Source organism: Chanodichthys erythropterus, chromosome 23 (genome assembly GCF_024489055.1).
Source record: "Chanodichthys erythropterus isolate Z2021 chromosome 23, ASM2448905v1, whole genome shotgun sequence".
NCBI classification, from domain to species: Eukaryota; Metazoa; Chordata; class Actinopteri; order Cypriniformes; family Xenocyprididae; genus Chanodichthys; species Chanodichthys erythropterus.
The window spans coordinates 17,133,428-17,156,711 of record NC_090243.1 but is presented as its reverse complement, the minus strand read 5'-3'; the positions used below and the strand labels follow the sequence as shown (position 1 = coordinate 17,156,711).

At 36.6% G+C, this 23,284-nt stretch overlaps 2 protein-coding genes across 15 annotated transcripts in view; one reads left to right on the top strand and one right to left on the bottom strand.

The window, feature by feature from the left end:
- The window catches only part of obscnb (obscurin, cytoskeletal calmodulin and titin-interacting RhoGEF b), a 64,888-nt gene extending 48,964 nt beyond the window's left edge, over positions 1 to 15,924 (top strand). For 11 of the 13 annotated variants that reach the window (XM_067378326.1, XM_067378322.1, XM_067378325.1 and 8 more), the window contains 27 exons: positions 266 to 547; positions 941 to 1,022; positions 1,146 to 1,279; positions 1,595 to 1,792; positions 1,975 to 2,016; positions 2,177 to 2,275; positions 2,402 to 2,620; positions 2,789 to 2,819; positions 2,911 to 2,954; positions 3,112 to 3,213; positions 3,779 to 3,835; positions 5,498 to 5,637; positions 5,981 to 6,181; positions 6,358 to 6,434; positions 6,525 to 6,695; positions 6,868 to 7,027; positions 7,168 to 7,284; positions 7,464 to 7,628; positions 8,192 to 8,350; positions 9,179 to 9,356; positions 10,623 to 10,736; positions 10,816 to 10,983; positions 11,078 to 11,180; positions 11,568 to 11,697; positions 11,789 to 11,891; positions 13,122 to 13,164; positions 14,013 to 15,924. In XM_067378326.1, coding sequence (XP_067234427.1) covers positions 266 to 547; positions 941 to 1,022; positions 1,146 to 1,279; positions 1,595 to 1,792; positions 1,975 to 2,016; positions 2,177 to 2,275; positions 2,402 to 2,620; positions 2,789 to 2,819; positions 2,911 to 2,954; positions 3,112 to 3,213; positions 3,779 to 3,835; positions 5,498 to 5,637; positions 5,981 to 6,181; positions 6,358 to 6,434; positions 6,525 to 6,695; positions 6,868 to 7,027; positions 7,168 to 7,284; positions 7,464 to 7,628; positions 8,192 to 8,350; positions 9,179 to 9,356; positions 10,623 to 10,736; positions 10,816 to 10,983; positions 11,078 to 11,180; positions 11,568 to 11,697; positions 11,789 to 11,891; positions 13,122 to 13,164; positions 14,013 to 15,096 — 4,403 coding nt within the window. In that variant the 3' untranslated portion in view covers positions 15,097 to 15,924. The remainder of the gene's footprint in view (positions 1 to 265; positions 548 to 940; positions 1,023 to 1,145; positions 1,280 to 1,594; positions 1,793 to 1,974; positions 2,017 to 2,176; positions 2,276 to 2,401; positions 2,621 to 2,788; positions 2,820 to 2,910; positions 2,955 to 3,111; positions 3,214 to 3,778; positions 3,836 to 5,497; positions 5,638 to 5,980; positions 6,182 to 6,357; positions 6,435 to 6,524; positions 6,696 to 6,867; positions 7,028 to 7,167; positions 7,285 to 7,463; positions 7,629 to 8,191; positions 8,351 to 9,178; positions 9,357 to 10,622; positions 10,737 to 10,815; positions 10,984 to 11,077; positions 11,181 to 11,567; positions 11,698 to 11,788; positions 11,892 to 13,121; positions 13,165 to 14,012) is intronic. The other 2 variants (XM_067378324.1, XM_067378319.1) reach the window with 2 other exon arrangements.
- Positions 15,925 to 15,972: 48 nt separating this feature from the next.
- The window catches only part of LOC137014163 (guanine nucleotide-binding protein G(olf) subunit alpha), a 34,169-nt gene continuing 26,857 nt past the window's right edge, over positions 15,973 to 23,284 (bottom strand). For both annotated transcript variants that reach the window (XM_067378344.1, XM_067378345.1), the window contains exons 6-12: positions 21,908 to 21,962; positions 21,692 to 21,765; positions 21,523 to 21,581; positions 20,551 to 20,671; positions 20,314 to 20,444; positions 20,019 to 20,086; positions 15,973 to 18,216 (exon numbers count right to left, since the gene is read on the bottom strand). In XM_067378344.1, the coding sequence (XP_067234445.1) occupies positions 18,070 to 18,216; positions 20,019 to 20,086; positions 20,314 to 20,444; positions 20,551 to 20,671; positions 21,523 to 21,581; positions 21,692 to 21,765; positions 21,908 to 21,962 (655 nt within the window). In that variant the 3' untranslated portion in view covers positions 15,973 to 18,069. The remainder of the gene's footprint in view (positions 18,217 to 20,018; positions 20,087 to 20,313; positions 20,445 to 20,550; positions 20,672 to 21,522; positions 21,582 to 21,691; positions 21,766 to 21,907; positions 21,963 to 23,284) is intronic.

Here is a 23,284-nt window from a genome sequence, read left to right as displayed (position 1 = left end):
CTTCCATGTGGTTTTACTGTTTTTGCTAGTGTTGTTTGGTTCTTCATAAAGTTGCATGGTTCAGTGCTGGATTATGTTTGTCATTTTAGGGCAGCACTTTTTATATTTATAAAAATGTTGCAACTTGCTTGTTTCCGATCTCAAAGTGATGGCATGTCATGTTTTCGCCTGGTTCAGCATTCCTCCTTAAAAGTATTGCTATTTTCTGTTCTTTTCGGTTTTGTTTGCTCCTCCCCGTTATCTTAATCACCTACCAACATCCCAGCGGCCCCCGTCTTCCTGACGGAGCTTCGTAGCCAGGATGTTCCTGATGGATTTCCAGTCAGTTTTGACTGCGTAATTGTCGGCAAACCCTCTCCCACTGTGCGATGGTTCAAGGATGGAAAGCTGTTGGAGGAAAACGATCACTACATGATCAATGAAGACCAGGAAGGCCGTCACCAGCTGATCATCACAGCTGTGCTCCCCACAGATATGGGCGTATATCGATGCATGGCTGAAAATGACAGTGGCATCGCCTCCAGCAAGGCTGAGCTGAGGGTGGACAGTGAGTACACTGTTAAAAGAAAGTGTCTAATCATAACTCACAAATATAGACAAGAAAGCAATGTAATCCAAAATGGTGAAGCATTTTAACAAAGATGGCACTTTCTTTTACTGGTGCATTTGTGAAGAGTAAGAATGCAACTGCATGCGTTTTGTAAGAATAATTGTCATTGTCTGTAGATGGCCCCAAATTGCACCTACATTCTCAACATACTTAAGATGAATGCTTTATATATATATATATATATATATATATATATATATATATATATATATATATATATATATATATATATATATATATATATATATATATATATATAAAGCATTCATCTAGGTACTTATATAATATATTTAGAACTAATCATTGATTCAGACTTGTGTATTTTTGAAGTGTCTTGCAGCTCAGATTATGACACAGCAGCTGATGCCACAGAGACTTCTTCCTATGTCAGTGCCAAAGGTTATGTGTCTAGGTATGATTTAATCATATAAAGTGATTTTTATGTCACATGTCAATATTACAAGTACAAATTTCTGATTCACATTTCATGCTAGTTTTAAATGGGCTTCTGCTTGTCTTTGGTTCGTTCTCTTAGCTCGGAGCACAGGGACACCGAGGCTTTTGAGTCGGTGGCAGAGGACGAGCAGCTTCCTCAGGTTGTGGATGAGTTACATGATTTATTCCTCAGTCCTGGAGCACCCATTGCCAAAATGAGTGTTAGGGTCAAAGGTCAGCTATATTTTTTCATATATGCAAATGGTTTTGTTTCAGATTCTATTTGATCTGTATTTTGTTTATTTATGCACTGTTTATTCCAAGTGTTTCCTTTTTTGCATCTGCACCTGTTGTATCTGCTATTCATATCTAGCTGCTCTGAGCCTAAGCATTCCTTTTTTCTATCCATCCTATTTTTAATGACCTTGTTTATATTCTTAATACACATTCACATGGCTTTGTATCTAAGATGACTTTCATTTTCAGCTGTTACATTGCTGAAGTAATATGGGTTTCAAACACAATTTCATGTTCAACGCCATTCTGCAGGATTTCCCACACCAAGAGTTTACTGGTTCAAAGATGGCACCCCACTTCAAGCCTCCAGCAGAATCGTATTGTCGACTGAGCGAGATCAGCACAGTCTTGAGATTTTGGATGTTAAGCGCGAGGACACCGGAGAATACTCTGCATACATTAGCAATATAGCTGGATCTGCCTACTCTTCAGCACGACTGAATGTACTGGGTAAATGTTCCTTTTAAGCTGTAAGCCTTTTTATGTGTTGCTTCCATGGGGTCTTTGTAAGAAAATGACAGGAAATGGAAGCATGGTGAAATTATATTATGAATGATAATTATAGTGATTTTTTTCACATTAAATGTATTTTTAGTGTGCTAAATAAATGATACTTAATTTCCACTCGTTAGCTCCTGGAGAGCGGCCAGCACCTGACCAAGGGCGAATGAGAGGTAAACATCTGTGATGTCACATATTCTTGCACTAAGCACAATTGTGAATCGTTGTTCCACATGGTGTGGACAGATGCAAATGCATTTTGAAATTTGTAGTAATAAGAAAGATTAAGTCTGCATATCATTTGCTATGCCACTTGTATTGTTCCACAAATAGATTCAAAGGTGCCACTTGTGCCACCACGCTTCCTGGAGAGGTTCAGCAACAAGAAGGTGAAACAGGGAGCAAGTATAACCCTGTCAGTCAAAGTGGAAGGTATGGTGTGTTACCACAATAAATTCAATGACTTTAAATGCAATTTTGAGAAATACTCAAAGCATTAAGCACAATGTTCAGTTGCAAGTTACACAAGGTGTAAAACTAAGTCACTGTCTTCCGAAGGTTCCCCAACCCCATCTGTGAACTGGTTAAAGGAAGTGTCGGATAAGGATGTTTTGTGGATCAAGGCAGACACACCAGGTTACAAGGTGGCCAGCTCTGGTCGTCAACATAGTCTAATCCTCATGGAAGTGGAAAAAAAACATAGTGGCATGTACACTTGCATTGCCACCAACCGTGCTGGACAGTCGGTTAACACAGCCCGGCTGGATGTGGAGACAGGTCAGGAACTCATGGTTTAGTTATTGATCATAGTTATGTCAGGATTGCATTACTTTTTAAAAAATTATTTTATCTTTACCTTTTTGACGTTATTACACTTTAAATAGAATTTTAGTAATAAATGAGCTGATCTGTTGATCATCACGCTTATACTTTTCTATCCAACAGCACCGGAGCAAAAGAGCAAAGTGGGGGCAGAGTAAGTTTAAATATAAGCAGCTGTCAATTAAATTCCTTTATTCACTACTGATATAGATATTAATATTTCATTATAATATTTTTTTCTCCAGGGTTCTGGGAATTACCGTTAGCCCACCGGAGGAAGCGGGCAAAGGTGAAAATTTGATAGATGATGTTTTAAGTTTTTATTTAAATTTCTTTTTCACTACTTTATACTATCAGTGCGCTGTCAGATTATATCAGAGTGAGTGACTGCCATCAGGCAGTTGTGATGTAATTCGCAACAAGTGATTATTGTGATAACATCGTAGGGGATGTCAAACTACCTTACCTGGGTGAAGTGGGTACAGAGGAATTCTTACAAAAACTCACAACCCAAATTACTGAAATGGTATCTGCCAAGTTCACTCAAGGTAAGAGAAAACTATTTTTTATTTAGATAATTTTCAGTCATTAATATTGAGCTACTACACCATGTACAATATATATAAATGTGTGTACTATTTGTAATGTACATTTTTTAATTAAATTAGCATTCTTGATATGTCATTGTTATTTTGCACTATTCTTCATTTTAATATAGTCTCTACAGATGCATCCTAATATTCACTCAAAACAGTATGCGCTGTTTTTGAATGAGCTTTGTGTGTGTCCAAAATCTTTGAATTTATCTCACAGGATGTACTGAGTACTGAAATGGAGCACATCTGTTTTTAATTCACTTTTTAAATGAATAATTATACCATATGAACATATATTCCTGGACTTCCCTGCTGTTTTATATATATATATATATATATATATATATATATATATATATATATATATATATATATAAAACAGAATATAATCTTATCTCTCTGGAACCCCAGTTCCCCCTGTTCACCAGTTCACTGACTCCATTCTTTTGTCTATCCATCAAACTATCCATCCATCCTCTATTCACTCACATTCTCATTGAAGCATTGATTTGTTCAGACAGCTTACAGAACCATCAAGTGCTCCAGTGGATGAAATCTTGGCCAAAAGTAACCAGTATGTATCCGCAGAACCTCCAGTGTATCACACCAGAACCTTGACTTTTTCTCCATGAGGCTATGCTATTGTTAATCACGTTGCATGTCTATTTCTTTGGTTCTCAACATCAATAAAAGAAAAAAGAAAAAAAAAGAAAGAAAAAGAAAAGAAAAAAGGAATAAACTCCTAATTTTAAGATATTGATATATGTTAAGAACAAAATTCTTGAAGTATGGCATAGTGGTAATAAAGTCATGGTTCTTTAAAATCAGGGCAATTTTGTCACAATTCAGAATAAACTGGACATTTTGAAATTCAGTGTCTCATTTTTACACTCTGAAGGTGTCTCTGTTTCAGTATACACAAAGAAAATGGATGAACACTCACTGTATATTCATTTAGATATGGAATTGCATGAGCAATACATTAATGTTTGTCTGGGCACAATTTTGTTTAAATACACAAGCATGATGTTAAATCACAGGAGAAACGTGCAGCATTGGTTATTATATCCGGAATCATAGATGATTAAAAAACAATAATAAGGGACCTTACTGGTGAGCTCAAATGATAAATAAATAATAATAAAAAAAACTATTTTTCTTTCACTATTGTTATTCACATCGGGTTTTTTTTCTCTACAAAAGCAATGAAAAAAGCTCCACACTACATGAAGCTTGTCTTCTTGAATACATAACCAAAAGATTGCTTTGTACTGTGGATTTAAATCTAGTGGATCACAAACCACCATCACAATTTATCCCTTCACGGACCTCCATCACCCTCTCAATCACACAATCACGTTTTAACTGTAAGTAACAAAATAAAGCAATTGTCACTCAGAAGATACTTAAAATAAGAACGATTATTGCTGCTTACCTTCTCTTAGATCTGCGAAACTGGGGTTAGTTTTCCGAAAGCATCGTTGGTGAACCATGGTCGTACGTCCCATTGCGACCATAGTTCGCTTTGGGAAACGCATCCCTGGACAGTTTTCCTCATAAGTCTTTCTTGGCATCCTTTTTGGCGATATTATTTCCAAATTATTTCATATTACCACCACCGTGTATCTCTTCGGGCTCTCTAACTTTTAAACAAATGTCTGTTTTTAACCAGAGTTTCAGGACTGGGGTTATAGTATTAGCCTTGTTAACCATCAGTTCGCGGTATTTTAAAAAAGACGGCAATATTTCACAGCAGAAGAATTCGTCATCGCGATTTCGCGAGAAATCATTACCGCGCAAACGCCATTGTTTAATTGTTTATTTGATGTTATTTATATCGTTTGTATTATGAAATTCATTGAAATTTGTATTTTGAATACATTGAAATTCTGAAGTAGCCTACATAGGTTAAAGATATGCACAGTGTGTGTGTGTGTGTGTGTGTGTGTGTATATATATAATTTTATATATAGTCTATATATATATATATATATATATATATATATATATATATATATATATAATACTATATAAAATACTATTATTCAAATTTCATGTCCAGATTAATATTATTAAATTATATAGTCTGCTGGTTTTTGATTACCTTAATCTGAGCAAATGTTTTTGAACTGAGCTTGTTTCTTGAGCTGGTACTTATTATTGTGTCTTGGAAATGAGCATAATTGACACATTATCGCTTTCTTCCTCTATCCTTTCTGTCACTGTCTGTTTCAAGCTACATTACGTGTCCCAGGAGCTGACAGTGATGATGATACAAAAACACCATCACCATCTCCATATCACGGCCGATCACGCCCTCCATCTCTGATCGCAGACTCATCGTCTGAATCGGATGAAGGAGATGCCAGGGGAGAGGTATCACAAATATCACAATCTCTGTCATCAACAAGCTAATTTTGCAACTTTGAAGTCATTTTATTATTATTATTATTATTATTATTATTATATGTCAGACCTGTTGCATTCTATTTAAATAACATTTATTTCCCCTTTTCAATGCATGGTAAATAAAAAAAAAATCTTATGTTAGAATAATATTTCTGTAGTTCATATTATTTATGTGAATTAAGCATCTGGTTAATCTTCAGTTTACTGAAGGATATTTAAAAGCAGAATCCAGGGCATTCTCATATTCTAAAGTGTGAAGAGAGCACTACACATTTTCTAAATGAACTGTTATCTCCGTGCATCTGTGCAGATGTTTGATATCTACGTGGTGACAGCTGATTACAACCCCATGGGTGTCAGTAAAGATACCATCGCTCTGAAAGAGGGCCAGTATGTGGAGGTTCTGGACTCCGCCCACCCACTCAAATGGCTGGTCCGCACCAAGCCTACCAAATCCAACCCGTCTCGCCAGGGATGGGTCTCACCTGCATATCTTGACAAAAGACTGAAGGTCTGTTTAGATTTTTTTGTGACTGGTTAATGTGATTTAGCTTAAATTTGGATCATTCATAATGGATTAGTGGATTTGACACTAGGGTTAAAAATGCACATAATGTAATGATAGCTTTTCATAGTGTTTACAAGTCTTTATAATTTCTTACTAATGATGGATTGGTTGTGTTGTAGCTGTCTGCAGATGTAACAGACATCCCAGAGACCACCAGAGAGGAAGTCACTGAGACAGAGTACAAGAAGAAACTCTGGTAAAGTTTTGACACATTAAAAACAGTGTTCAATGTGCATTTAATTCTGTACGAGAACTCTCATTCTACCTCCGTCTCACTTGTATCTAGTCAACTTGTTCAGGAGCTGATCAACACAGAGACCGATTTTCTGAAGGAGATTGAGTTCGTCACATCACACCATCTGAAGCGTGTGGACGAGGAGAGCACACCACCTGATATCGCCAGCCAGAAGGAAACCATCTTCCGTAATATCAGTGATTTGAAATCCTTCCACAGCAGGTACAGAGTTCAAACATCTACTGTCAAATATTATGGTTAATACTGTGGTTTACTCTACATCTTACATTTTCATTCTTAAGAACTATTTTCTTCATTTATATGCTAGTCTTGTCATACAGATGTGATAGCAGGAAAAATCTTGAGGAAGACTTGACTGTTGTCTGTTTTCCAGCTCTTTGCTGCCTGGTTTGCGTGATTGTGACACAGATGATGACATTGCCATGCATTTTTTGAGAAACTCTGAAGGTTTTGAGAAATATCTGCAGTATCTCATTGGACAGTCACAGGCTGAGTCTGTCATCAGTGATAAAGAAGTGCACCAATATTTCAAGGTGGGTTTACAAAATACTGACAGTATAGTCACGGATTTCTGTGGGCATGAAAACTACATTAGAAGAAAGCCTGTGAACTAAAATAATTTGCTATTCTGAAGACGCAGAACATAACATGTTTTATATCTTTCTTTCATTAGAAATATACAGACTTAGAGTTGGCAAATGTTGACACCTCAGAGGGTCCGGCACTCAGTATCAATGCTTATCTTAAGAAACCACCAGAGAGAATTCAAAAGTACAAGGTTTTACTGAAGGTAATACAAACTTGAATACCACAATACTATGTTTCTGTGTGAAGAAAAATCTCCAATCTCAACTTTGCTGAATATGCTGAATAACTATCTAAAAATGTGGTTAGGAATTGTCTTGTGTTTTCTGTGATGCATAATTGAAAGTGAGCATCCCTTTCCAATTCCCCATGATTTAATTATAGGAATTGATCCGAAACAAAGCAAGGAATGGTCAGAACTGCTGTTTGTTGGAGCAGGCCTATGCAATGGTGTCGTCCCTCTCCCAGCGCTCAGAGAACACACACCATGTATCTCTCATAGAGAACTATCCCGCCAATCTGGAGGCGTTGGGAGAACCTATTAGACAGGTACAGTCCCTAATCTCAAACGCTCTTTAACGTATAGGACAATTAAAATTGAAATTGAGATTTATACATCACATGAAAGCTGAATAAATATGCTTTCCAGTGATGTATGGTTTGTTAGGACAATATTTGGCTGAAATACAACTATTTGAATATCTGGAATCTGAGAGTGCAAAAAAAATCAAAATATTGAGAAAATCACCTTTAAAGTTGTCCAAATTAAGTCCTTGGCAATGCATATCCACTCACAAAAATACATTTTTGATATATATATATATATATATGGTAGGAAATTTACAAAATATCTTCATGGAACATGATCTTTACTTAATATCCTAATGATTTTTGGCATAAAAGAAAAATCAATCAGTTTGACCCATACAGTATATTGTTGGCTATTGCTACAAATATACCCATGTGACTTATGACTGGTTTTGTGATCCAGGGTCACAATTGCCTTGTGATAAAGTGCTCTCACATTATCAATTTCACTTTCTTGAAGTTAAATTTAACAACTTGCTTCTAATGCACGATTATAAAGTGAAGCATTTTTCTTTGTTTTACAGGGGCCTTTCACTGTTTGGGAAGGAGCTCCTGGAATTCGATCATCTGCCAGAGGTCACCACCGCCATGTTTTCCTCTTCAAAAACCATGTGGTCATCTGCAAGCAAAAGAGAGACACAAATATGGACACCCTAACATATGTGTTCAAGAATATGATGAAGGTTGGAGCTTAGCAGAAACTTTTTAAATGAGTGTAATTAACTCTTTCCCCGCTATTGATGAAAATTTCCCTCATTTATGAGACAATGCTTCCCCTACAGAATTTTCTTGCTTTCCATGTTTTCACTGTTATATGGTAGGGGGCGCTATGACACATATTCTGAAAGAATACTGAATCTCCTGATCAAAACACAGGCGAAGAAGAAGCAGAAACAAGCGATAGCATATGTAAGCAGATGCATATGTAAAATAACGCGATTGTCAACTTTAAACAGCATATAAAATCAAAATGTTACCAAATGAAATGTTGAGCTATAGGACTGTGCAAGTTAGGGGGTGTTGATGGACTCGATCTACTCCATTTGTGTTTTGTTCATCGTTCTGAATCCGATCTTTGAAAACGTGATTTTCTCAGCTTTTTGCTCAAAATGTTGCCTTTTTTTAATGAAACTTACCCACATTCAAAGGTTGATAAAAAAGATAATACGCGTTTTTAGATTAAAAGCAGAGGATCTGCTCTTTCTTTTGATATATTGCATTCAGATACAACAAAATGTTCTGGGGGCCATGAAACTTTTGTGAAAATGATCAAAAATGCTGGATCTGGCTGGCAACTTTTTTCAAAAACAGTGGCGGGGAAAGAGTTAAGTGACAGATTTACAAAAAATTCACAACGCCAAGCGCCAATGCCGATAATTCAAAATGGCCCAATATAGTCTAAATGTCTTGACAGATTTCTTAATTACTGGTTTTTCCTCATAACGTCACTTAAAAAATAATATTGTATAAAAAAATGTAATGTATTTTATGTTTGAATTGTTTTGCTTTAGCTCACAAACATTGATGTGAACGAGACCGTGGAGGGTGATGAGAGAGCATTTGAGATCTGGCATGAGCGTGAGGACTCTGTGAGAAAATACACACTGCAGGCGCGGACTGTCATCATCAAGAACTCATGGCTGCGCGACCTCCGTGACCTTCAGCAGCGTTATAGCATGCCAGCATGGAGTAAGTAGCCAATGTTAGCATGATGTACATGTTAGCATGGCTCACTGCAGTCATGACTTATTTTTTTAGGCTAACCCAGAAGTTAGAATCACCCTGTTTTCCTCTACAAAAAAAACAATAGGATTTTCCCATTGCCTTTTGGATTATTGCAGCAAATATGCTCTGTGACCAACAAAAGGATGGCAAAACACACTCCACTTATGAAACATCATCATCTATTAATGGTGCCCTAGAATTAAAAATTGAATTTACCTCGGCATAGTTAAATATCAAGAGTTCAGTACACGGAAATGACATACAGTGAGTCTCAAACTCCATTGTTTCCTCCTTCTTATATAAATCTCATTTGTTTAAAAGACCTCCGAAGAACAGGCGAATCTCAACATAACACTGACTGTTACGTAACAGTCGGGATCATTGATATGTACGCCCCCAATATTTGCATCTGCCAGTTCAGGTTCAAGGCATTAGACAAGGGCAGCCAGTATTAACGTCTGGATCTGAGCACAGCTGAATCATCAGACTAGGTAAGCAAGCAAGAACAATAGTGAAAAATGGCAGATGGTGCAATAACAACTGACATGATCCATGATAACATGATATTTTTAGTGATATTTGTAAATTGTCTTTCTAAATGTTTCGTTAGCATGTTTCTATAATGTACTGTTAAATGTGGTTAAAGTTACCATCGTTTCTTACTGTATTCATGGGGACAAGACTGTCATCATTTTCATTTTTTTTAAACACTTGCAGTCTGTATAATTCATAAACACAACTTCATTCTTTATAAATCTCTCCAACAGTGTAGCATTAGCCGTTAGCCACAGAGCATAGCCTCAAACTCATTCAGAATCAAATGTAAACATCCAAATAAATACCATACTTACGCGATTAGACATGCTGCATGACGAACACTTTGTAAAGATCCATTTTGAGGGTTATATTAGCTGTGTGAACTTTGTTTATGCTGTTTAAGGCAAGCGCGAGCTCCGTGGGCGGGGAGCACAAGATTTAAAGGGGCTGCGCAGCCTGAATTGGCGCATATTTAATGATGCCCCAAAATAGGCAGTTAAAAAACTGAATAATAAAAAAATCTATGGGGTATTTTGAGCTGAAACTTCACAGACACATTCAGGAGATACCTTAGACTTATATTAAAAAATTTTAAAAGACGTTCTACGGCACCTTTAAATACTGTCATGTTCTTAAATACTACAATAATAATAAACCCTGGTCTTAAAATGTAGTATTTTACTGTTATTACAGGCCTTCCAGATTTCGACTCAGTGTTGACAGACCTCACAGCAGAGCTCGGACAGACAGTAAAGCTCGCCTGCAAGGTCACTGGTGCCCCTAAACCACAGGTCACCTGGTACAAAGGTAAGGAACCAAATCTTGGGTGTTTCCTATCTTGAGGTCTTCTTAAAAAGTAATTCATCCATCCGACTCTCACAAACAGACGGGCGAGCTGTGGAAGCGGATCCTCATCACATCATCATTGAGGACCCAGACGGCTCTTGCACACTCATTTTGGACAACATGACGGCAGACGACTCTGGCCAGTACATGTGCTTTGCCACCAGCTCTGCGGGCAATGCCAGCACACTAGGCAAAATCACAGTGCAGGGTGAGTGACGGACGTGAGCAAATTGAAGCAGATTTCACAATCTGTGAAAAGATTTAATTAAATTCTTTCTATTCTTTTAATCAATCTCTTGCAGTACCTCCACGTTTTGTGAATAAGATCCGGAACGCCACACTCTTTCCAGGAGAAGATGCTCAGTTCACCTGCACCATTCAGAGCGCACCAAGTCCCAAGATAAGGTAGTCACTTCATTTTTTACACTGCCATTCAAAAGTTTGGGGGTCAGTAAAATTTATTTTTTCATTAAAATATTATTAAAGACATTTATAATGTTACAAAAACGATTGCGTTATTAGAATGATTTCTGAAGGATCATGTGACACTGAAGACTGGAGTAATGATGCTGAAAATTCAACTTTGATCACAGGAATAAATTACATTTTAAAATATTTTAAAATAGAAACCTGTTATTTTACCAATGCTTAACTTTTATACAATAGTATATATTATTTCTATGTTTAAAATCCAATCAAGGCATTCCTTAAATAACTAAACCCAACAATGCCATCCATTTCACTGACCAAATTTGTGGAGTTAGTGTTAAACTAAGTCATTTCCCTGCACAGATGGTTTAAGGATGGTAAACTACTGACAGACCAGGAGAAGTTTCAGACATACAGTGAATCACGCAGTGGAGTGTTGGTCCTAGTTATCAAGAACCCTGGAGAAAGAGACCTCGGACACTATGAGTGTGAGGTATGGAGAGCATTACTTAAGTCCTTACAGTTCTTACTTTACTCCAACCCTGAGGAAATAAGCCAATGATCACCAAATTATTCATTTGCAGCTGTCGAACCGTCTGGGCAGTGCCAGGTGTGCGGCACAGCTCATCACTCCTGCTGTGGCAATGGCGGGAGAACGTCGAGCAGATCAGGCCATCACTATAGAAGGTAAGAGACATCTGTCAACACACATATGCCACCTAGTTACACTAAAAGTATGACAGCGCTTCCCATCTGTTATGATTTCACTTGCTGAAAACTTAAAAGGGATTTAAAAAACATGCATGTACAAATTAGTTTATGATACTTATTGATTTTAAAGGATTAGTTCACTTCAGAATTAAAATTTGATCATTTACTCACCCCCATGTCATCCGAGATGTTTATCAGTCGAAAAGAAATGAAGGTTTTTGAGGAAAACATTCCAGGATTTTTCTCCATATAGTGGACTTCACTGGGGTTCAACCGGTTGAAGGTCAAAATGTCAGTTTCAGTGCAGCTTCAAAGAGCTCTACATGATCCCAGATGAGGAATAAGAGTCTTGTCTAGCGAAACAATCTGTCATTTTCTAAAAAAAATAAATATTATATACTTTTTAACCACAAATGCTCATCTTGCACTGCTCTGCGATGCGCCACGCATTATGTAATCACGTTGTAAAGGTCATGCGTGACGTAGGCAGAAGTACCAAGCAAGTGTTTACAAAGTGAATGTGCAAAGACGAAGTCAAATGCCCTCTACAAAAAAAAGGTAAAACAACGATGTCTGACAATTTTGCAGAAAATGAGATGTAGTTTTTCGCCCTAACACGGTACTTCAACCTACATCACGCGTGACCTTTCAAACGTGATTATGTAATGCGTGGCGCATCACAGAGCAGTGCAAGATGAGCATTTGTGGTTAAAAAGTATATAATATTTATTTTTTTAGAAAATGACAGATTGTTTCACTAGATAAGACCCTTATTCCTCGTCTGGGATCATGTAGAGCTCTTTGAAGCTGCACTGAAACTGACATTTGAACCTTCAACCCGTTGAACCCCAGTGAAGTTCACTATATGGAGAAAAATCCTGGAATGTTTTCCCAAAATAGAAAGACATAAAGGTCTTGGATGACATGGGGGTGAGTAAATTATCAGAAAATTTTAATTCTGAAGTGAACTAATCCATTAATAACAGGGCTACTATGAAAGATGGTTTTAGAAATTGTCAGGTTGAGAAAATGAGAAAAGCATAAGTTGTAATGTAAATTTACTCATATTTAGAAATCTGACTGAATGTATTCTTCATAAAGAGGTACAAACATGATGCTGAATTGACAACTGAAAATAAATGTAATGTTTTTAAGAGATGTTTATGTAACCTATTTAATACCATTTTTGTGTTGTTTTTCAACTAGTAACGGAACAAGAGACGAAAATACCGAAGAAAACCATAATTATGTAAGTCTCATACAGTACATGCACCAAAACACAAACTGCCATTCAAAAGTTTGGGGTCAGTAAGATTTTTAAAAAGAAATCAACACTTTAACTAAGCAAAAGGCACATTAGAAAGGAAAAAAAAGTCTTATTTTTCAAATAAATGCTGTTCTTTTGAACTTCTTATTAATCAATTAATACTGAAAAAAACATCACAACTTCCACAAAAATATTAAAGGATTAGTTCACTTTAGAATTACAATTCCCTGATAATTCACTCACCCCCATGTCATCCAAGATATTCATGTTTTTCTTCAGTCAAAAAGAAATTAAGGTTTTTGAGGAAAACATTCCAGGATTTTTCTCCATATAGTGGACTTCAATAGGATTCATATGGGGTTCAATAGGGTTCCTCCTACGTTATTACATAATGTGTGCCGCATCGCAGTGCAAAATGAGCATTTGTGTTTAAAAAGTATATCATTTTCATTTTTTTTTAGAAAATGACCGATCGTTTCGTTTAAATAAGACTCTTATTCCTCGTCTGGGATCATGTAGAGCTCTTTGAAACTGCACTGAAACTGACATTTGGACCTTCAACCACTTTGGCAGCCGTTGAAGTCCGCTATAAATGTTTTTATTAAACACCAAATCAGCCTATTAGGAGGAATAAATTACATTTTCAAATATATTCAAATAGTTTAAATTCTTCAAGATTGATCCTCCAATTTATTAGTACTCATAAGTGTAAACCGGTCTCATATCAGTTTTGTAAATTAGATTTTTTACTAATGCTATGAATTCTGTTTATGTCTGCTGTGTGCATCTATCATGAATCATACTCACAAATTTGATTTTTCCACTTTAAGCGAGGAGACCATCACCACAGTGGTGAAGAACACTCGTATGAAACGCCACGCGTCCCCTCGACCATCGGCCATGGGCGCTTACCGCTCAGAGACGTCCACTCCTGAACCGCCCAGACAGAGACGAACCCTGTCCAGGAAGACCAGTGTACCAACAGTGTATGTTCAGGAGCCGGAGGGTGCCACGGCCAGGAACCCAAGATGGGTGGAAGTCGAGGAAATAATCGAGTATAAAGTGAACAAATCTCCCATGTTACCAAGAAGAAGGGGCGTTTCCCCCAGCAAGTTGTCACCACCGGGCAATCCAAACACTAATAACTCCAACAACAAGTTAGTAGAGGAGCCAATGGGTGCCGCAATGGCTCTACAAGCGTCTTCTGGTACGGATGAAGAGGAAAATGTGCAGAATGTGTCTGAGGTTGACAATATGACAACATACCCAATCGTTACAGGAGATATTAGTGACTCATTTGAATTGGTTGATTCCGATGGAGATGAAGGAACCGTTGTCTTGGAGCCCGAAGACGACGAACTTGGTGCCCGAGACTGCAAAATACTGACCGATGGGAATCGAGTTCTTAATCTTGAAGACCTCGAGGACTACGTCCCTCAGGAAGGGGAGACTTTCGGTAGCCGTACAGACCATCACGTCCCTGTTGAGAAGCCAAGTGAGATCTCGGTGGTGCAGAGAGAAATTAACGAGCCTGTCATTGGCAAACCCATTCTGCTGCACGTCGGACGTCCAGTGGCATCCGCAAAGCCTCGCATGGGTTTCTTTGGTTCGTTCAAGGAACATATTTCCAGCATGTTCACTCCAAGTTCATCAGTGAGCGGCAGCTCTCGGTCAAGGCGAGAGAAGACCATACCTATTCATGTGACACAAGAAACTTCATCCAACTCTTCACGCCATGCAAGAAGCTTTGCGAGGTTCGAAGTCCAGCCGACGTACTGCTCCGAGGTCCAGAGAGGAAAAGAAGGAGGTCTGCAGAGCTTCAAAACGCAAGTGTCTGCACAAACCTGCAGCTACACACCAACCGAACAAGTCACTCTTCAGATCAACAAGAGGAAACCATTTGAAAAGCAGTAATCCTCAGGATAGAGTCCTTGAAGCTTGTTTCCGGCCTGCAAGTAGCCCTAGTCTTTAATGGGAACACTTCTGTAAAATCTAATTCAATCGCAAAGCTTCTGCTTTCTGCAGATCATTCCATGTTGAGGCAACACTTTTTGCATAGGATTCACTTGCCAAACTTGATGCATTTATATCTACCTAATAAAGACTTTCTAATTACTTGACTTCCCATAAGCGCAAAATCAAACGTGCAGCTGCGCCTGGGAACGGCAAGTTCAACAAGAATGTGCAAATATGGATAGTACAGCTGTCTTTTTGTCTATAGGACATACTAAAAAATATGTGTCTGTCAAGAAATCCAAATTTAACTCCTTTGGACTCCAACAAAAAGATTGTGGATGTCATGTGCTGTATGGAATTAATGTACCTCAGCAATACATATATATATAAAAATATTTGTGTGTTTTTCAACATCTAAAAAGCCAAATCAACTTTTTCTGTCAAGTTGATTGCATGACTTGTTTTTTAGTGTAATACACTGAGGCTTGTTGAATCAGAGGTCTCTGTTAATGTATCAAAAACTTTGGATACGTCAACTTGCACTGAAGATTTTAGTGTTGCAATGTGAATGTACAACGTTTTTGTAGACTGACAAAAGAATAGCGGTGGGAGATTTTAAGACTTAAGAACCATAACAAACACAAAATCTATTTAATGACTTTAGAAGATTTATTTTAAAAAGTATTTCTTGTGCAACATGACTTTAAGCACATAGTATTTACAGATTTAAAAAGTTTTGCGATTTACTGGAGTAATACTAATATATATATATATATATATATATATATATATATATATATATATATATATATATATATATATATATATATATATATATATATATATATATATATATAAACATGTTTGAACTTCAAATTTTGTCAACCAAAATTTGCATGTGTAACAATGTGTTGTTTTGGTGGATCACATTGTTTGAAAGATTTTCGTAAAAGCAAATAAATTAGGACTGCCAAGGGTGTTCAGCTGATAAAAGAAAAAAAAAACTTGAATAAATATAAATAAAAATGTACACCTTGAAGTTCTGATGTTGTTGCTTTAAAAAATAAAAGAGTATATTTGGATGTGTATTATAAACTGATATTACATGATATTGATATTAAAGAAATTATAGTAAAAAAAAAAAGTTTCAGTTTACTATTCACTGTCTATATGGTGTATGGTGAAAATCGTCGGACACGCACAGTTGCTTTCAATATTGCACTCTCATTTATTCATTTCACTCTAGACATGCTTACCTATGTGTGTAAGTACACATCTTCACTGTATACATACTAAAGTATGTATACACCAACACACACATAATTAAACATGTAGAATTGTACATATATATTTATATAGACGTATAAATTTACATGTACGCACATTTATAAAAGAGTGCACACAATGCACTCTTGCACACACGCGCGCACACTCACTCACACACAAATGTCATGCGTCTGTGGCTCAATGTTTGTCTCCTGTACGTGAACACGCACGCACTCACAGACACAAACGTGTATATATATATATATATATATATATATATATATATATATATATATATATATATATATATATATATATATATATATATATATATAATCTCAGACATACTTCATATCCAAAAAGGTTCCTTTGAAAACAACACCAGGTTGTGATTTTGGACACTTCAACTTTTTTTTTTCCTTTTCAATTTTTCTGTTTTTAAAGCTGAGATTTAAAATCAAACGGAAAACAAAAAAACGAGAAGGCATGGTGCCGTTTCGTCCGATCATAACCGCAGGTAAGGGGGTCAATTTGCATAATGTATACAGGTTAAGATTTTCTTTCCTATATTTATTTTTAATAAAGAACTTTTTCTCTTTTTATATAAACAAAGCAGAAAAAAAAAAACGAGAAAAAAAAGAAGAAACTAAACTACAGAGTAGGTCCCCATCCACAGTCCCTTCTGCCGACAGGGGTGACATCAAGCTGTACAGCGCAGTCAAAAACATATGTATCAGCTTCATTTACAGGTACAGCCATAATCAAGGCACAAAGATCTACAAGTAGATTTTTTACTCTCTTTCAATAAAGTTGTACAAAATAATATAACATTTTATAGTCTGTACAGGAAAGGAAAAAAAAAAAAAAAATCAACCTTGCACAGTCTGTACAAGTTAAGAAACTAAAATAAGAAATGGGGCGCTTCGTTTCGCCATCACGTTCTCAAACTGAGGCTTCAGCAATGTTCTGGAGCCCCTCCTCCTCGTTTCAATCGGCCCGCCTCCTTCAAAAGAAAGGGGGCGTGGTCACTCCCACCATCCTCTGACCTGTCCGCAGCCTTAAGTGGGACAGAAATTCATGATGTGATGCTACATTGTGTGTCCATCTTCGTAAAGAAAAACGTCAGTCAAAACCGGATGGAAAAGTGCATTACTTCACTTCGTTTTCCCAGTGTTCGACAAACCCCCAGCCCCCCCACCCCGTCCCCGACTCTGTCCGTGGGCGATCTTCAGTGTTCGGAAACAGAAAGAGCAGCAGAGAGCCCTATAGGTCAGAAGATCAAGGTTCGGGGTGCGAGACTAGGACTCCTGGAGGTCACAAGGTGATGCGATCTTCATAATCTGGCAGGCGCCAGATAATATACACAACGATATCATTTTTTATTTGAATAAAAAAAAAAAAAAAAAAGGAGGTAGCCAGAGGCTTCATGGAATGGCAAAAATAAAGGCAATCCAAATAAAAATGTGGGGAAAAACCCAGTGACCCTCTCCGTCTTCCACCCCACCGACCGACCCGAATCACGAGTTAAAATTAAGCAACTAAAAACCGAAGGGTGGTGTTCCAAACGTCAGTAGTATTCTTTGTCTGCGGTTTTGGCCTCGCGAGTGTGGGAGTTTGGAGACACGTTCGTAAAGAGCCGAAGGGTCCCGGCGAGCCGAAGTGAGATCACAAGAGCTCGTACTGCCGCAGGTGCATTCTCTGGATGATGTCTCGGCAGTCGTTGAAGACCCGGCGGATGTTTTCTGTGTCCACTGCGCATGTAAAATGGGGGTAACAGTAGTGACGGCCGTCTCCGCTTTCTGTACTGATCCTCTGTGAAAAGAGCAGTTGACAGGTGCAATTAGGCATTTCAAATGATTACAAGAATTGTTTTCATGATTATTATTCTATTATATATATATATATATATACACTGCGTTCCAAATTATTATGCAAGTGATATATCAGTAAGATTTCAGTACAATAAATATTCAGATTTTAGTTTTTCTAAGGAAATGTTTGTTTGTTTGTTTGATTGTTTACTTCCATGTCTTTTTAGATAACTGATATCAATCTCAGGCAAAATAATTTGCCGCTGGCAAATACATTTTTTTGACAGGAACTTTCCTCAATAAGCCTTTATCTGACGGAGTTCTGCTGTGCTCTAAATCACTCACAAATCTTATGATAATTTGATCATCTCCATTCAGTTTCACACAATATTAGTTGTTTTCATGCCTTTTGCACAACATTGCACCATTTCATGCTTTTCATCTTCAGAAAGATCTTTCTTCCTCCCCATATTGCATGAGAACTGTGACTTGCTTAATAATGTGGAACAACCTCTAAGTAGGGTTTCCATAGACTGGCAAATTATTTTGCCTGAGATTGATAACAGTTATCTAAAAAGACATGGATAAATAAACAAACAAACAAACATTTCCTTAGAAAAACTAAAATCTGAATATTTATTGTACTGAAATCTTACTGATATATCAATTGCATAATAATTTGGAATGCGGTGTGTGTGTGTATATATATATATATATATATATATATATATATATTTATTTGTTGGGATGTAACGGTACACAGAAGTCACAGTTCAACACGAGGTTCAGTACAACAGGAAAAAGCACATTTCGCAATGTTTCTTTTAATTTATTTTGAAATAAATTTATTTCATTTAACTTTGTCAAATAAAAATACTCCGTCATTTATGGTCATACAGATAAGAGTAAGACATCGTGAGAAACTGGAACGTTTTTTTTTATTTATGTACACTCACAGTAAAAACAAAACATTGCGCTTTTGTAAAATAAAGTAAACAAACACAATGCCGCTTTCTGACATCTTGGTTTTCTTTTCGTAAAGTTTGTGTAGCAAGTCACAAAAAAGATATGCTATAGAGTATGCTACTAGCAAGCTCTTGCGTGTCATGTGAACTCTTGATTAGGGTTGGTGTGTAGATTGTGGCGGTTAGCAAACAGCTTTGCATTACTGCACACGCCCCATTCTGGATTGGAGTGTGGATCGCCTGTGACAGACTGTATTCGTCCTCTGACTCTATGTACCATTACACCCCTATATATGCATAAAATTTATTAAATGTATATATATATATAATTTATAAAATGTTTTAATGAAACTATTAAATGTATATATAAATTTAAATATAAATATATAATAAAATATAAATAAAAAAATCTTTTAGCAGTTTTATTTTGTTTCATTATTTTTTTTTTATTCTACACTTTTACTATTTAATTATTTATTAGCTTTTTATCAAACCCACAAATTCCAAATTGAATGAACTACACAACTGAGTGAATCCAATGAATCAGAGTGTGGATGATGATAAATGCTGAAAATGAAGTAAACAGCATTATGTTTATGCTTTGGAGGGCCACAAGATGGCACAAATTATCGGTTTACTGGAGTGGATTAAGTAGAAAAGAGTGAATATTGGTAAAATCTATTATTGGTCTCTATAAACTGCCCATCAACAGGGCTTTTCTTCATCATTTAATAATAAACATGGGGAAAAATAAACTAAAAATCACAAAGTGAATCGGTCTAAATTGTGACTGCAATAGTTGCCATTTAACCCGTGTATGGCAAAGGAAAATACTAACCAGAAACTCATCACGAATGAAAAACTTGGCTCTTGTCACTCTGGGATCTTCACCTGGTTCAGGAGTTACTGAAAAAGAAAAGACAGGGAAGATGACACTGACCTGCACATGAATCAGTTGATTCAATTCACAAAACTGAATGGTCATATGGACTATGTTTATGATACTTATGGAGTTTGTACACCATTTTCATTTTTCCTTTAACCAATAATGTCCCCACTTACATGCAAACTTTAGTACTTTCTCAGGATTTCTGAGTCTCTAGTGATGTGTATGTCTGGTTGAAAAGTCTAACCTTTATCTGGTATGGTGTAACAAGCATATTCAGGGAAATAATCTTCAATTTTAGATTTCCCAGCTAATACTTTCTCTGCCAGCATGTCCTGTTTGTTAAGGAACAATATGACAGAAATTGTTCGTAACCATCTGGAGAAAGAAGAAAACAAAATACAGAGACGAGGGGTCAGTAAAGCTTGCACTTATGCTTAAAAACAAGCACTAAAAAAAAAGGACAAAAAAAAAAAAGTTTCACCTGTTGTTCCAGATACTGCGAAAAAGAGCAAGTGCTTCCCGTAGCCTGTTTGTGTTGTTGTCTTCCCTTATGACCATGTTGTAGCTGCTGCTCGCTACCACAAAGATGATCGCTGTGACGTCTGCAGAGAAACACAACACATCAGCACCACAGGTGTGTCTTTGTATTTTTTCAAACTTAGTATTTTTTAAGTATGTCATGTGAAATTGTTAAAAGATCACCTTTTCAGATATTACCTTTCATGTGAGATATGCAAATTTTCAAATATCAAAGTGCAGATAAAGGAGTTATTTTCTCCGAAAAGAAAGAATCGATTCTGAACTGTCTGAAACAAGTCACCAGTAATTACAGTCTTACTTCCTGTGCGAACCTACGTAGGTTTGCGAGAAATTTGCATAATGCCAGTCTATGATTTTCATTGGCTGCTTGCGAACATCGTCAAACACTGTAGTTGTAGCTGAGATTGGAAGAGTTAGGTTTGCGTTGTTAACATGTCGAAAAGACGCCATCGTTACTATTCAAATTAATGTATATCAAGTGCTGAGGAAGATCCAGAGCTGAAATTCAGATATGGTAATGGCTGTTTGTGTCAATCACAACAGACTAGGCCATCTGACCAATCAGAGCAGAGCAGGCTCTCAGAAAGGAGGGGTTTACAGAGACTGAATCCTTTATTACTGTGAGAAAAAGAGGTGATTATAAATTATGAGAAAATTCTAGTGATTTTTTACCTTGAAAGCATGTAAACATGCTGTAGGAGACTCCAAAACAACATTAGAAACCATTCAGATCTCATAATGGCATCACTTTAAACTTGTTTAACATGCATGTGCAACTGATGCTAAGATATCACAAGCATAACATCACACACTCAAATTCACACACACACACACACACACACACACACACACACACACACACACACACACACACACACACACACACACACACACACACACACACTTAATATACCATTAAAACACTGAATCCATTTTCTTCTTTCATCTCTCTGACCTCCGACATCAAACATACTGAAAAGAGAAGAACAGAGACATGAGGTTTATGAAATGTGTCCCTCTAGTGGACATATGAAGACATGACAATTCAACACACAGCAACACTGGCATATTGCTGAACTTACTGAAAGTTGACTTTGTCTACTTGAAATCGCGTCTCAAAAATCCCTGATGTTAACACTCTGCAGCGAAGCAAGTCCTGAAAGAAGAACGATTGAGAGAAAGTGTTAGGGAAGGACAACTTTTAGAAAATAAGGGGCGAGACATTTACAAAGTGTCTCATGCCGTCTCTCATTTACAAATGAACATGGCGTGTGTTTTTGAAAAAGCTCAAACTGTACCTGGTCTGTTGGTGTATAGTCGCTTTGTCTTACTGCATCGATCCGGTCAAGAAAGCTGTAAATACACAAATGAGGAAAAAGCTAAATCAACTTTACACATTTAGGTTTTTCAATAATGCATATATTTTCATGACCAAACTACAGTATTCATATTTTAGACAATGTCACCTTTATTTTTACTGGGCATGATTGCAGTTTGTCTATTTTTAAAAGATAATATTTTTATGTTTTTAAAAGAAGTCTCTCAAGAATGCATGTATTTGATCAAAAATATAGCGGTAATATCGTGAAATATTATTACCATTTAAAAGAATCTTTTACAATGTACAATGAATTACAAGGAATTTTCAGCATCGTTACTCCAGTCTTCAGTGTCACATGATCCTTCAGAAATCATTCTAATATGCTGATTTGCTGCTCAAGAAACATTATTATTATCAATGTTGAAAACAGCTGTGCTGCTTCATATTTTTGGAAACCGTGATATGTTTACTCAGGATTGTTTAATGACTAGAAACTTTAAAAGAACAGCATTTATATAAATTTGAAAATATTTTGTAATATTATAAATGTCTTTCCTGTCACTTTTGATCAATTTAATGCATCCTTGCTGAATAAAGGCATGTCTTTTATTCATAAAGTATCACACACACACACCCCATATCAGTGACTTGTACTAACAAATAATACTATGCTCGCTAATTAATAACAAAGACACTGCTCAAGTACCGGTGTCATTCACACTAGAAAAGAAATGATATCTACATAATCGTCTTCAAAAACACTTTGATTGTGTCTCAAATGACACTTGGTTACTTTCATCATCACAAACGGTATTAAAAGTGGCAAAAGCAATCAATGAAGAACCTTCTAACAATGTCCTTTGAAGGTCTAGATTTACCTGTTGCTGTGTCAAATATATTCACAGGACCTGATATATAGTCATTGGATGTGAATGAGAACTGAGCCCCTGAAAGCATCCCTACAGCAAGTACGCAGCTGAAGAATGTTAGATAACAAGCACATATCTTTCTCTTACTTCCCTGCAGAAAGGCAGAATATTAGCCCAACACTCTGTGACCATCATGTGATATTAATGCTATCAGCACTAACAGAGACAAATATAGACTCATCCCACAAGCTTGTGACAACAAGACAATCTGTAACGACATTGCCAAAAAAAAAGAAAGAAAGAAAGAAAAAAAAAAGATAAAGGGAAATAGGTTTGTGTGGACTGTGTTGCTTTTCATTTTTGTGATGTTGGAGCAATTCTTTTAGATGTGAAAATACATATAAAGTATAAAATACTACAAATTATCAGATTAATACTTTTGACTCATTAATATCTAGGACTTTCTATTCATCAAAGAAACCTGA